Consider the following 15,947-nt stretch of genomic DNA (forward strand, 5'->3'; position numbering starts at 1 on the left):
CAGCTATAATAATAGATTTGTCTGTTTCTTCTTTGAGTTCTCTCAGTTTTTTGCTTCATGTGTTTTTAAGCTCTTTTATTAGGTATATATACATTTAGGATTATGTCTTCTTGATTAATTGATTGACTCTTATTATTATGAAACACCTCTTTTTCTCTGATAGTATTCTTTGTTCTGAAGTGATATTGGTATAGCCATTCCTCTTTTGTTATCTTTTTTTATTCTTTTACTATTAATTTATCTATGTCTTTATGATTAAAGTGGATTTCCTAAGGATGGCATACAGTTGAGTTGCTTTTTTATTCATTCTGATAATCTCTTCCTTTTAATTAGAGTGTTTATCCTATTTACAGTTAATGTAATTATCCATAGGATGGGGTTTAAGCCTGCCATCTTCATATTTATTTTCTGTTTCTTCTATTTGTCCTTTTTTTCCCCTTCCTTTCTTACCTTTATTTCCAGGACTCTTCTTTCCTTTGCATAGATCCAATTTTCCATTCTTTATAATTTTTTTATAAGCCTAAAGAACTTCCTTAAAATTTCTAGTCTACTGGTGACAAATTTTCTCAGTTTCTGTTTGTCTGAAAACGTTCTATTTTACTTTCATTTTTGAAGGATATTTTCTTTCAGCACTTTAAAGTTGTCATTCTAACTGGTTTCCATTATTTCTGATGACAAGTCAGTGGTAATTTTTATATATTTTTTTCTCTGAACATATGTGTCGTTTTCTCTGGCAGCTTTTAAGATTTTGTTTTGTTTGTTTTCAGCAATTTGATTATGATGTTCCTTTTTATAGTGTTCTTTATTTATCCTGCTTAGAGTTTGTTGAGTTTGGATCAGGGGTATTCTAATGTTGACCAAATTTGGACAGTGTTTGGCCATCATTCCTTCAAATGTCTCTTCTTCTTCCCTGATATTCTGGTACTCCAATTACATGTAACTTAGACCACTTTGTATTACCGCACAAGTCACTGATGTTCTTTCCATTTCACTCTCAGCCTTTTTTTTCTCAGATTCAATTTGGGAAGTTTCTATTTCCATTTCTTTAAATTCACAATTTTTTTCTGTAATGTCTAATATGATGTTGATCTCATCCCATGAATTATTTGCTTCAGATATTATACTTTTAGTCTCTAGAAGTTCCACTTGGTTCTCTTTTATATTTTCCATTTCTCTCTTCATTAGTTTATCTTTTCTTTAATCCTGGAGCATACTTATAATTAAAAGTCCTTGTCTACCAATTCTGTCATCTTTGTTGTTTTTGATTCTCTTTCTTTTGACTGCTTTTTCTCCTGTTTATGGGTCACATTTTCTTACTTCTTAGCATGTATAATAATGTTTTTATTGGATCCTAGACTTTATTTTATTAATCTTCTATTGCTCTGTGACAGATTATCAGAAACTTAACAGCTTACAGCAGCCTCTGTTTTCATCTCACAGTTCTGCAGGTTATAAGTCAGATGTGCTCACTTGAGTTCTATGCCTAGGGTCAAGGTATTGGCTGGGCTGAGTTTTTTTTTTTTTTTTAATTTATTTGGTTGCACCAGGTCTTAGTTGTGGCTGGCAGGCTCCTTAGTTGTGGCTCACTGGCTCCTTAGTTGCGGCGCACCAGCTCCTTGATTGTGGCATGCAAACTCTGGGCTGAGCTCTTATGTGGAAGTTCATGGGAAGAATCTGCTTTCAAGCCCATCTGGGTTTTTGGAAGCTTCCTTGTGGCTGTGGGTCAGAGGCCCTCGTTTTCTTGCCGGCTGTCAGCCAGTCTACTCTGCGCTCTTAGAAGATGCCTGCGTTCCTTCTCATGTGGTCCTCTCCGTCTTCAAAGCAGCAGTGGTGTGTCACATCCTTCTTAACTCTTTGAGTCTCTCTGATCTCTTTCGCTTCCAACTGGAGAAAGTTTTCTGCTTTTAAGGGCTCATGGGATTGGATTACGCCCGCCTGGATTATTTTACCTGGTTTATTTAACAATCGTGGAAATGATCTCTCGTAACATTCACAGGTTCTGAGGACTCGGGTATGGAATCTTGGGAGCCATTCCTAGAACTTCTGCCTACCACAATTATGAATGTTACAATGTTGAGAGTTGAGATTTTGATGTCTTCTTTTGGGTATTGAGATTAGTTCTGCCAGGTTTTAAATTTACTTGGAAATAGGCTTGATTTTTAAGGCTTGTTTATAAGCTTTGTTTGTACAGTTGACTCTTGAACAATGCAGAGGTTAAGGGCACCGATCCCCTTGTAGTCAAAAATCCATGTACTGCTATCTCTGCCTCGAAAAACAAAGGAATTGAAAGATGACTCACCCAAGGTCAGGAAGCTAAAACTGTTTGGATGGAATCAGGTCTCACACCCTAGTTCTTTTGATGCCACATATTGTGATCTCTAAGCAAACACAAACTTTTCCCCACACTTGATTAAAGATCTGTGAAATGAAAATACAGGTATTATATTTATTGAAAACAATCCATGTATAAGCGGACCCATGCAGTTCAAACCCGTGTTGTTCAAGGGTGAGCTGTGTAGTTTTAGAGTACCCTTTACAGCTAATTTAGCCCCACTCCGGAGGTTTGGCCTTCCCGGTGTCTACTCAATAGCCAAGGTGTGCAGTGCTGTCTCTCCAGTCTCACTAGTGGGAACCTCAACAGGTACAAGCCCTGTGTGAGGTCAGCGGTTGTTCAGCTGGCTCATCCCTGGCAGTTCCTTCCCCAGGTTTTTGATTCTCACCCCTGCGTGTCCCCAGGGAATCCCATGCAGATTTCTGGAGCTCTTTCTCTGCATGGCTCCTTCCCCATGGCACTCCACACTGCAAATTCCAGACCCTCAGCCACTCCCAACCCAGGTACCGCAAAGGTTAGGGTGAGGGAGCAGTCCAACGCAGGTGCTGGGAATTTGGAGGTATGTAGTTGGAAGAGAATTTTAAAATAATTATAAAAATGACTAAAAGTCTGTCTTGTATTTATCATCATGTCTCTACAACTCTGACTAATCAGGTGATAAAATACTTGGGATGGGGTGGGAAACGGGACTTTTGTTGGCCTACATTCTAAACAATTGCTGAGGTTACTTTTGAGTTTTAATAATACATGTATAAACTTTAAATTGCACCTTATTATGTATTTCTTTTATTAAACAGCTAAATGTGCTTATTTTGAGAGTACATTTCTAGCAGTAGCAGTTCAGAATCATTTGGACTGGCTTCAAATATAGTTTGTGTTTCCATCTCCTGTAGTATAAGAAACTCCCATGTTTAAAGAATAGATTTGGTATAAACAGTGATAGCACAGTTGTTGTGAAGATAAAGAAATAATGTGAGTTATTGAAGTCTGTCATTGTATGTGACCACTTAAGAGTTTTACTTTGTGTTTACAATGTAAAATAGTGAAACCAAGTGGGAAATGTGGGGCATCATATTTATGTTTGTTAAGTGTAAGGTTTAGTTTACACCTCAACTATTTTACAGATTTCAATATAATTTTGTAAAATGATGTTTATTCTCCTTTTTGCATCGTTAATGGTTTGTTTTAAAACCAGAGAATAACTCAAGAACGTAATGATTATTGCTGATTATTACATGATTATTGCTGAAAATAATTTTGTCATACAGAGAAGAGAGGTGTTTAAGAAATGATAGGCTCCTGGTGTCAAATATGTTAGGTGCTCTGTGCCCCAGACTCTGACCTCTGTCTCCTCAGCTCAGTAAGACCGCCATCCCCTGCTTGAGTTTCCCTTCCCTTTACCTCAGTTCGGATGGTGCCTCTAGGCAGAAAGCCAGGATAATTATAGGGCTCTCTTCACTTGTTTTTCTTCTCAGGAATCATAAGCCCTGCTCTCTGCTGTCCAATCTCTGAAAGCCACTTTAAAAAATATATCTTTCGGGATTTCCCTGGCAGTCCAGCGGTTAAGACTTTGCCTTCCATTGCAGGGAGTGCAGGTTTGATCCCTGGTCGAGGAGCTAAGATCCCACATGCCTCTTGGCCAAAAAGCCAAAACATAAAACAGAAGCAATATTGTAACAAATTCATTAAAGACTTAAAAAATGGTCCACATCAAAAAACAAATTTTAAAAAAAATATCTATATATATCTTTCATTGTTTATGGCAGAAGGGCTACTCTGGTACTCTCCAAGTTTGATTGAATTATTTGTGTATATTTCTATTTCCTGGGTTAGCCTACGAGTTCCATAAGTGTAGGAGCCATATGGTATTAGAGTTCTCCAGAGAAACAGAAACAATAGGACATATCTGGAGAGAGATTTATTTTAAGGAATTTGGCTTACACAGTTGTGAGCCGGCAAGTCTGAAGTCCACAGGTAAGGCTGCAGACGGCAGACTCAGCCGAGGTTTCTTTTCTTTTTCTTTTTAATTTTATTTATTTATTTATTTTGGGGGCCACACCACACGGCATGTGGGATCGCAGTTCCTTGACCAGGGATAGACCCCACACCCGCTGCAGTGGAAGCTCAGAGTCTTAACCACTGGAGCGCCAGGGAAGTCCCTCAGCCAAGGCTTCTATACTGCATTCTGGAGACAGAATCACTTCTTCTTTGGGAAGCATCACTCTTTGCTTGTAAGACCTTGAACGGATTGGATGAGGCCCACCCATGTGGAGGGTTATCTGCCAGACTCAAAAGTCTACTGATTTAAAGGTTAATCACATCTAAAAAATTAACCTTCCCAGCAACATCTAGACTGGTGTTTGACCAAACAAGTAGGCGCCATAGCCTACCCAAGGTGACACAAAAAATTAACCACCACACAAATACTGTTCATTTTTATACCCCCAGAGCCTAGGGTGGTACCTAGGAATTAAGGACTAACAAATAAGAGTCTGGGAATAAGGAACTAATTTTGGAAATAAGGCTGGAAGTACAGGTTGCAGTAGCTCATGAGAGACTTATGTTAAGGAGCTAACCATAGTACGTGGGCAGAGTGGGAGTCTTCTGTTTTTATGAGGGAAATTGGTGATGTAGTCTGTCTTGATGGCAGCATAGAAACTGAGGTTTAATGTGCAGAATCGTGATGATAGCTGGGGGAGGAATGGCAAGGACTTGAGGAAAGCAGTGTCCTGGCGATGGAAAGATCATGGCAGTAGTGGGACCAGTGGGAATGGAGCAGAGTGCCTGTAAAGAGCGAGGAAAGAGGCAAATAATTATTTTGTTGGAGAATCAGCATTGAAATTTCACTTAGTTTCTCTGTCTCCTTAGCACAGAACTTCCTGAATACTTTAGAGGGAGCTTTAGAAAGATGTTAACAAAACTCTAAAATACAAACATACTATTCTTTTTTAAAAAAGAAAGAAACTTATTTCAACAACTCTACATTTATACGTATAATGTATTACTCTGCAATAACAGCTGTTAGGTTTCTCTATGGCCTCTTTTAGTCTTCAGCCATATGTAATCACAGGGTTTTGTATAGTTGTAGTAATGTGTATATCATTTCATATTCTACTATGAGAAAATATTAGTTTATATCTACATGGCATCACATATATTATTTAATAACAGAAAAGCTTTATGGTACATTGATGAGCTGTACTTTACTGAGCTATATTCCTTTTGTAGGACACTTGGATTTCCTACTGGGTTTTTGCCATTGTAAAAGATGATGGTATAGATGATTTTCTACCTAAAGCATTTTTCAACATCTGTACTGCAATATAATTGACATGCAATAAACCGCACATATTTAAAGTATACAGTGTAATAGTTTTTGAGATGTATATACTCTTGAATTATCACCACAGTCAAGATAATGAAGATATTTATCACCATCTAAAGTTTCCTTGTGGGCTTCCCTGGTGGCGCAGTGGTTGAGAGTCCGCCTGCCGATGCAGGGGACACGGGTTTGTGCCCTGGTCTGGGAAGATCCCATGTGCCGCGGAGCGGCTGGGCCCGTGAGCCATGGCCGCTGAGCCTGCGCGTCCGGAGCCTGTGCTCCACAACGGGAGAGGCCGCAACAGTGAGAGGCCCGCTTACCGCAAAAAAAAAAAAAAAAAAAAAAGAATGTATTTCTTTTTGGTTACCTTCCATTTTGCTTCACAAATTTTTCATCTTTTGCCCTGAATTTTGAGAGGCTTTAGCATTCATTCATCTTGTCGCTCAGCCTCCTGTAGACTTCACATTCTCTCTGGTCTCAGCTCTGTCTCTAACCTGTTCATTCAACTTTCCCCTTGATTTTTATTTTTCCAGTTAGATGCTCTATCAAATCAGTCAAAACTCTAATTTCATGATGCTCCAGGAGCACTCACTGTCCTCTAATAGTTTATCTCCTCACCATTGCCCAAAACTCAAGTTTACAGCTCTCTATGTAGCATTAATTAAAAAGTATTTTATAATGAAATTCCTCTAATCTTGATGCCAGTGCTTCTCTTAAACTCAAAGTTTGCTAAGGGCTCTTAAGTACAACCCAGCATCTGTGGGAGAAAAACCTAATTAAGAACTTTAATGGAAAATTTTCAAATGTACACTCACTGCATAATTCTGAAGCACTAACATTTTGAAATGTTTTTGTGCTTTCTTTTCCCAGCCCTGAATTAGTGGAATGTTCTCTGTGCTGTTCTGTGGCGCTCTGGGGAGGACACTCAATGTGATGTCATGGTCTAGGGCATTCCAGGTCCAGGTCTTATTCAGCCCGTAACTCTGCATGGCTGTGAAAAGCTTGGCTGATTGTACAACAGAGTCATCCTAATCCCAGAGTTTATCCCATATTCCCACATACAGTGAGAACAGTCTAGGAGTTGGAAATGAGTCCCAGAGTCTTGCTTCTAGTACTACATGCAGTGTGTATGTAGCTTTGAGCTGTTTGTATTCTACAACTTGGCTTTTCTTTCTGTGTAAAATAGGATCCACGTGGATTTCTGACAAAGGTCTTTATGATCTCAGAAAGCACAGAATTATTATTAGCTGGGCATGGGACTGTGCTATGAATCAAGAGACCTGGTTTTCTGGCCTAATTTTGTTGCTAGCTGGATAGGTAACTTTAGCAAAGTTGCTTTATGCTTCTGAGCCTCAATTTCCTCATCCATAAAATGGCAAGAGTGGGTTGGGGAAAAAAAAAAAAAAAGAATGGGTTGGGTGATTTCTAAAGTCTCTAAAAGGAAAAAATGCCTGCATGCTCTTATTCTGGGGAGGGGGTGGGAATTTGGAAGCATGATGGGCAGGTTAGACCCCGCCTCCATCCCAGGGTCCCAGAGCCCGTGGGGCTGACAGGCGGCAGATCTGAAGCCCTCATCGCAGCAGCCCACTTCACTGGGCGGGGCGGGGGGCAGGGGTAGGGGTGCAGAGAAGCGACAGGGAAGAAAAGAAGACATGAAGCGTTCCCACCTCAGGGTGTTTGTTCTGTACGGTCCTCCAGAGATGAGAATACCAAGCGCGAAGTTCAGACTCGTTTTATCCCTGCGGTTTGATTCAAACTAAGAAAAGGGTTCTGTTTGTTTTCTCTCCCCGCTGGTAGCTGTTTTCAGTAAAACTTCCATACGCGGGATGTATTTATTGCTAAAGAGTGTCAAGTGTGCCGAATAGTCAGACCATGCAGTCACAGAAAGAAAACTGCCGCGGAGGAATGTGCGCCCAGACGGCGGCACCCGGGACCCTCCTTCGAACACACTTGTTTAACGGTTCTGTCCATAACATCTTTCCTTTCATTCCTTTCTTATAAACTCAAATAAGCCCTCGAAGTGCTAAATGTTTTTCCTTTGTTGGCCATCACTCGCAGCATGATTTTATCAAACATGAATTTTCCCTTAGCTCTCAGTTGCATACAGGGGGAAGCTGGCAAAATAGTGAAGAGGTGGTTGTGGGGTGGGGGGGCGGGGGGGTGGCGCTTGTGCATGTGTGTGGCGGGGAAGAGATCTGGCTACAAAAGTAACAAATGCTCCTTGTACAATATTTTGGAAATAGAGAAAGGTAAGAAAAAGAGAATAAAAACCAACCACATCCCTAGCAAATCAAAGGTAACTGTTGTTAATATTTTGGTATTTAGTCTTTCTTGTTTCTCTCCATGTTTTTGTTAAGTGAATTTTAGATCCCATGCTTTTCAATCATTTTGCCGTTTTCACTTTATAAATAACCCTACAATCAACGTATCTGTTCACACTTTTAAGTTTTTTCCTTAGGAGAGGTTCCTAGATGTGGGAAGACCATACTGGGTAGTATGAACTTATTTTTTCATTTTTAGGGCTCCTGATTCTTCTTACCAAATTGCCTAATTAACAAATGTGACTGCCTCTTGCAGCATCTGCCCCTCTGTGCTCTCACTGATGACTGAATGTTATTTATTTTTCAAATCTTTGATAATCTAATAGGTGGAAAACAGTATATCTCATGTTTGGTTCTGTTTCCCTGCTTGCTAGTAATATTGAACATTTTCACATTTGATTAGCTCTTCCTGTTCCCTCTTCTGTGAATTATCTATCCATGTCATTTACCTCTTTTCTATGATGAGAATATTGACCTGTTTCTATTTTTATCACAACTATTATTCCCAGTGTGCTGTTTTCCTTTTATTTTATGATGATTTTTTGATCTGCAAAGTTTTAAGTTTTCATATATTCAAACCTGTGATCTTTTCCTTTGCAATTTTTTCCCACTGCTTTTATACTGAGAAAGTTTTCCTCATCTAGAGGCCAGGTTAATATCCACTTCCATTTTCTTGGTTGCTTTGAGTTTTAAGATTGTTTAGTGCTTTGGAATTTAGTTGGGTATTTAGCATGGGGTGATGATCTAAACATTTTTGTTTCCAAATTGCAAGCCAGTTTTCCCCATATCATTTGCTAGATAACCCGTATTTATATATAATGTCTTTTTTTTTTTTTTTTTTTTTTTTTTTGCGGTATGCAGGCCTCTCACTGTTGCGGCCTCTCCTGTTGTGGAGCACAGGCTCCGGACGCGCAGGCTCAGCGGCCATGGCTCACGAGCCCAGCCGCTCCGCGGCATGTGGGATCTTCCCGGACCGGGGCACGAACCCATGTCCCCTGCATCGGCAGGCGGACTCTCAACCATTGCACCACCAGGGATGCCCTATATATAATGTCTTGATTATTATATTCTGTATTGAGTTCTTTTACATCCTAGGGGACCTTTCCAGGCTGTGATCTACTCTCTTCCCTTATTCTTACACCAAGGACACACTTTTTCCCCCAGTTCTTATAATATGTTCTAAAACCTGGTATTTCTTGTTTTCAAATTGTTCTCAGCTCTTCCTGCCTGTTTATTTTCCAGATGGATGGTAGAATCATTTTTGCGGAGTTCCAAAAACCTCCCTGTGGGGTTCCGATGAAAATTGCGTTCAACTTATAAATTAATTGGGAAGAATTTGGCATGTTTACAACGTTCAGTCTTCCCATCCAGGAACACACATATGGACATTTTAAAATATCCTTTTGTAGGTCTCCATGGAATTTTGTAGTTTTCTTTATGTAAATTCAACACATTTCTTATTAAGGTATTTAAAGATAATTTTATATATGGGGTGCGTTTTTTAATGGAATCTTTTCCCCCTTTAGTTTAGATCCACTATTTTTAATATCACTTTTTCCCGAATGACTGCCAAGTACTGACAGGAATCTAAGGGAAAAGCATATTTGTTTCTTTTCAAGCTTATAAACTCAGAGATTTAGAAGTAGAACCGACCTTAAATAAAACTTGTTTTTATATATGATAAAACTGGGGTCGTGAAAAGTCAAATTTCTTTACAGATCATGTAACTTATTAGAAAAGTAGCTAAATAGATGAATACTTCCAAATGTCCCTATTCTTTGTGTTGAGGACATGTGAAACTCAACTATCCAAAACAGAACCCACGATCTGTCCCCTTGTATTAATTTCCTACGGCTGCTGTAACGAATTACCCCAGACTTAGTGACTTAACACACATTTGTTAGCTTTCCATACTAGAGGTTAGGGATCCAAAACGGGCCTCCCTGGGCCAAAATCAAGATGTCAGCTGGGCTGCATTACAGCTAGAGGCTCTAGGGGAAAATCCACTTCCTCTCCTTTTCCAGCTTCTGGAGGCCACCTGCATTCCTTGGCTCAGGGCACCTTCCTCCGTTTTCAAAGCCAGCAGCTTAGCATCTTCCAATCTCTCTCTGACTCATTCCTGAGTCTTCTACTTACTTCCCTCTTCCTCCTTTAAAGATCATTGAGATTACATTGGGCCCACCTGGATCATCTAGGATACTCTTCCGTTTTAAGGTCAGCGGCCTTAATTCCATCTACAACTCTATCCCCCTTTTCCCATGGAACACAACCATACGCTCCAGGGATTAGAACATGGACATCTTTGGAGGGCCATCATTCTGCCTACCTCAGCAAGGATGAACTTTCAAAATGTACATTTAAGCACATTAGCCCTCTCCTTGAAGCACTTTGGCAGCTTCCCATAGCTCTTTGGATTATAACCAGAATCCTTAAGTGGCCCACCAGGTCCTGAGCAGTTTCATTCCATTCATCCTCAGCCTCATTGGGCTCCATGCTCATCCCCGCTCTGTACTCTGGCCACATTGCTTCTTCCAGTTCCTTGAATGTACTTGCTGTCTCTTGCCGTGAGGCCCTTGTGCATGCTGTCCCCTCTGCCGGGCAATTCGTCCCTGCCCTGTACTTCACCACCTTCTGTTTCTCCTGCAGGGCACTTAGCACACTGGTGCTTCTACTTTCTTGTAGAATTATTTAATTCTCTCGCTGGCTGAACTAAAAGCTGCAAGGGGCTCTATTTCTTTTCTGCTCACCCCTACATCTTCAGAACCTAATGCACTTGGTCCATAGTGGCTTTTAGTGTGTGTCTGATGAATAAGTAAATGAACTCAAGAATCTGTTTCTCAGAAAAAGCATTTTTAGTGAATGTGTTCATTGACACAGCTATAAAAGCAAAAAGACTGGGGCATCTCAAAAGTCCAACAAATAGGGGCCTCCCTGGTGGCGCAGTGGTTGAGAGTCCGCCTGCCGATGCAGGAGACACGGGTTCGTGCCCCGATACAGAAGAATCCCACATGCCGCGGAGCGGCTGGACCCGTGAGCCATGGCTGCTGAGCCTGCGCATCCGGAGCCTGTGCTCCGCGGCAGGAGAGGCCACAACAGTGAGAGGCCCGCATACCGAAAAAAAAACAAATCCAACAAATAAGTAAATTATTATAATTCCATTTGATAAAATCATATACAGCCATTAAAAATGGAAATAATAAAGACTATAACAATGGGGGAAATGTTTATAGCACATTTAAAAGAGCAGAATACAGAAGTTCTTACCCTAATCAGAAAGAAAAGTGCCACAATGATCATAGCAACTGGTTTAAGATCATGGGATGGTAAGTGACATTTCTTTTCTCCCATTTCCAAACTTTCCTATTCACATGTTCATATATACAGCACATGTTTCTTGAATGCCAGTGTGGGTGTCAGGCACTGCATCAAGTCTCAGAACAGCACAGTGAACTTGTATGTGGTCTCTGCCTACTGCAAGTTTACAGTCAAGTGAGGAAGAAAACTAGTAATAATATCACACAGGTGGTCCAGCATTCACGGACTATCACTGTATTTGAGAAAACATGGACTCCTTTACCACATGTGCGCCGTAGGCTAAAGAAAGTATTTGTAGTTTGGGTTCATCATCATCATGGCACTAAGAATTTTAATTGAGGGGGAAAACTGTAGGAATAGACCCATTTCGTTTAGGCTTTGAAGATTTCCTAAATTGTCTTTCCAGCCCTTAATCACCACTTTCCAAGATGTAGACTGTACACCCCACAAGGAAGACATCTGGGGAGGTGATGAACTTTTCCTGGTTACCTTAGTTCAACCACAGCAAAAAGATGTGTGCAGGTGATCACGAGGTCACCACTGATGCCTGCTCAACGCAAACTCGTTCCCAAACAGTCAGTGCGTCCTCTGCACCCAATTCGAGGAAACCGGAAAAACAGTTTTCCCAACGTGAATTTTCTTGTTTTCATCTTCTCATATTTATGTACTCTATGACTGTGCCTCTTTGCTTGAGCATAATGTAAATACTTAATTGGTTTAATAAATATCCTGAAATAGCCTCGTTGAGTTCTAACTAGAAGGGCACAAACATTTTACCTCACTTAGCCAGCATAGATCAACACTTTGTATCTTTAATGATGATCGGGATCTTTTTTAGCGGCTGAAATACTCCGTAATCAGTGATGTGGCCCTGCCTGTGGGCAGGAGAGACTAGATAATGGATAGAAAACGTCACGCTGGTTGGGACCAGTAATTTGAACCCCTGAAATCAGTATTGCTGTGGCCGTTTATGGGAGAGTCCATTTTCTTCCCAAGGCTAAGAAGGGCCCCACCCCTACCCCCCAACACACTCCTAATGTCCCTTGGTGATTTACGCAGTACTGAAACCCTCCTTGAGCCAGCTTCTGTTCTCAGCCTGAGACCTCCGGAGACTCTCTCCAGCCCTCCCACCCGCTCAGAAGGCAAATGTCATGCCAGCTTCTGGCACTGTGGTCACCCCGCTGGAGAGTGATTCTCAGTGCTGAACGGGAGGGGAGAGGCCCGTGAGGATCGGAACAGGGGGGTGTCGTGTACTTTGTGAGACCTCATTAAGCGGGGTACATCCCCTCTTCTTCCCCCATCCCCATACCAACCTTGGGAATTATTAGTTCAGGGATAGAAAAGGAGTCCTGTTTTCTAGGTGTTGTGTGAAGAAGCCCTTCCAGGTTCTAGTCCTAAAATATCCCCTCTGCAGTTGCACTTGGAGTCCCTTGGTCTTAGCCTAGGATTTGATTAATTTGGCCATGTTCATTCTCTTTGCATTTCATGATTTTCTAAACACTTGCCATATGCCCTCTGAACTTTCATCTCCTTCCACTGGAGTTCGATTTCGACTGCAATTCTAAAAAAGCCCTTGTGGTTATTCCACTTGGTGTGACTTTGTGATTATAGGTGGGCTTTATTAATAGGCTACTTCTGATCATCTGAGGGAATTGTTTCATTATGAAGTGTTATTCATTTTTTATATTGCTTATTATTGTCCACAGACCCAGAGGTTTTAAATGCTGAGAGTATGCTGTAAACAAAAACATAAATAATTTATTGCAATTATGAAGTAAGGCCAGATTTTCTATTGGCTCAGTGATGCATATCATTGAGAACTGGCCTGAGATATAAAATCTTATTTTCCCTAGTGGATTATTTAAAACTACAGTGTAAGCAGTTAAAAATCTTAATTTTTATAAATTCCTGTACTCTCATTTAATGAAAAAAAAAAAAAAAACACCCTGACTTGATAGAATTTTAAAATATTGTTCCTCTACCAAGCTATATAGAGTTAATCCCTTGGATTACTATGAGTCTCTGCTAACACAGTATGAGAATATCTTTCAGGATCTGGCTGTGCCAGAGTCCCTGGGGTGACTGTCAGGTCCTGTACACTCCTTTGAAATGTGAATGCTTTTAATTAGATGGAGCAATGGATATTCTTTGTTTCTATATTATTATATTATTATCCTTCTGTTGCCAGAACTCCCAGTCCCGTCTAATTGCAAGGGAGGCTGGAAAATGTGGTTTAGCTACGTTCTCAGGAAGAGAAGGAAATAAGTTTTGTTGAACACATAGCAGGCTCTGCCATGGAAACAGACTCCAGCCGTTCCCAAATGGATAAATGGATAGGCAGTGATCCCAGCTCCTTTTCCTACCAACCTGTTTATCCCCACCAATTTGAAATAAGCAAACAAAAAATTCCACAGTCCCCCACCATATATTATTAAAAGTATATTCTTCTCGAAAACCTAATACTACTAGGGAAAATAAGCATTATCTGACAATTGGTGTTTCTGACTCCGAGGAAGTGTGCTTTTTAAAAAAGCACGCTTCCTATCTGACAGTGGCTAACAGCATGATTAGCAGGGCATTTATACATGGCTCAATGTTTATAGTTCAGATTTCAACTTCAACTCTATTTGTTGCATTAGCAAAATGAAGCTTATTAAGCTTTATTCTTTTAGTCCGTCTCTCCAAGCATCTGAACCCCCTAACACTCAGCTTTCTTGTCTGGAAGTATGTAATCTTTCCTACATTACACTTGAAAGTTCAGCTCATTCCTAGACCTCCAATCAAGGATATGAACTTGTTGCTTTCAGAGAGGCCCCATCTGTTCATGGAGCCATTATGCCATCAGTTAAAGTGGTCAGAGTTCATTTTATTGCCTCCTTTGTGGAAGAACTTGTAGTGTAAAAGCCTGTGTTATTGAAAACATAATTTTCCTCATCATTATGCTTTCTTTCTAGCCAGATCATAACCTGCTAGAAATCTATTGAGCATAGAGTGAAAAGCTCTTCAAAATAGCTGTTCTTAAGAGATTAAATGATTGCCATCTCTGTCCCATTTCTGTTATCTCATAATCAAGTTCAAGATGATACTAGATATCTCAGCTGAGGTGATTATATATTTGAAATAGAAATGGCTTTATCTCCATTCATATTTCATACTATTGAAGGCAGGATCATTTTTTTCCCATTTACATGTATATATGTTTATGGTTCCTTACAACTGTCTGTGGGTTAAAGACTCAAACTACTTTTTTTTTTTTTTTTTTTTTTTTCCGGTACGCGGGCCTCTCACTGTCGTGGCCTCTCCCGTTGCGGAGCACAGGCTCCGGACGCGCAGGCTCAGCGGCATGTGGGCTCTTCCCAGACTGGGGCACGAACCCGTGTCCCCTGCATCGGCAGGCGGACTCTCAACCACTGCGCCACCAGGGAAGCCCTCAAACTACTTTTTAAAGGCTAAAAATGGCTAACGGGGGTCGGCTTGCCTTTTTGGACTTTCGGTACAAAGACACTAGTTGTAGATTAAGATCCAGCATAGATTCATCAAAATGTACGGCTGTATCAAATCTTAGCAACCATAGTCGAGCAGCTTGACCAGTGAGAAGCTTGAGATTCACAGCTGCTGAGACACTTGCCCAGGGTCACCTAGCCTCACTAAGATGAAAGGTCACTCCTAGGCCTTTTCTGGTGGATCACACTGCCTCCCTGCTGCATTCAGAGTAAGCCTCTTACACAGATATGGCCTGGAGAGAGAACGGAGGACCTAGTGACCCAAAAGTACAGGAACCAGATTTTTTATGCTTAGTCCAAAGAGGCTCACTTTTGTTTTTGTTCTTTATCCTTAAAGCTGTCTGATCCATGCTATTTTCTTCCATCACAATTTCTCTTCCAGAGATTCAAACTGAGAAAAAAAGATCATCTCACTATTTATTAGCAGTTCTGCTAAAACACTTGATAGAGAAGGAATATGAAACTCTTTGCCAGAAATGAGACTTTGGGCTGTATGTTGATTGCATTTATCCACATGCACACAAGTAGTCAATAATCAGGCATACTGAAAGTACATTCTTTTCTCCTTTTAAAATATCTCTAGCTTTACATAAGACTCCTTGTTTTAAAAACCTAGTAAATAGGAAAAAGTGAGTCATTATTTATGGTTAATCACTTTTGCCAGCTGTGACTGCATTTCACATCCATTTTCCTTTCTTCTTTCTTTTTCTTGGACTGGAGAATCTATCCTGTCACTCTTTAGGGAAAAACCATATCGGTCCCATCAATACCTTCTTTCAGCACATAATCACAGTTAAGCCACTGTAAACAAAGATTTTTGTTGGATTACAGCAAGGAAGTAACTTCTTTAGAAGGCAGAACTGCGGAGAATAATCCAGAATCTTGAGATGGCACCTAAAGAGAAAAATCTGAGTTATCTTAGGGTTTCTTTCAAAATGGAATAATTATTTCAAAAATATTGAATTTATGAGTGTCTACTCTATGTATACCAAGTTCCAGATATTATAAGGTTTAGAAAAGATTTCAGATGGGATACCTGGCATGTCAGGACACTTTTATTTGCAAGTACCAGGAAATCCATTTCATACTTCCTTTAACAACCCAGGGAATTTATTGGATCAGGTGACTAAGAGTTTTGAAATTGGGCATGCTTC

General features: G+C 40.4%; 1 protein-coding gene across 6 annotated transcripts in view; it reads left to right on the forward strand.

Annotated features, from left to right (window-relative positions):
- The window catches only part of EFCAB11 (EF-hand calcium binding domain 11), a 187,380-nt gene that overhangs the window by 118,569 nt on the left and 52,864 nt on the right, over positions 1-15,947 (forward strand). The window contains exon 6 of one of the 6 annotated variants that reach the window (XM_060004070.1): positions 11,697-12,023. The exons of the other annotated variants lie outside the window; for them this stretch is intronic. Coding sequence (XP_059860053.1) covers positions 11,697-11,703 — 7 coding nt within the window. The 3' untranslated portion in view covers positions 11,704-12,023. Of the gene's footprint in view, positions 1-11,696; positions 12,024-15,947 lie in introns of those variants that run through there. 6 annotated transcript variants of the gene reach the window in all.

The sequence above is a fragment of the Delphinus delphis genome, chromosome 2 (genome assembly GCF_949987515.2).
Source record: "Delphinus delphis chromosome 2, mDelDel1.2, whole genome shotgun sequence".
NCBI classification, from domain to species: Eukaryota; Metazoa; Chordata; class Mammalia; order Artiodactyla; family Delphinidae; genus Delphinus; species Delphinus delphis.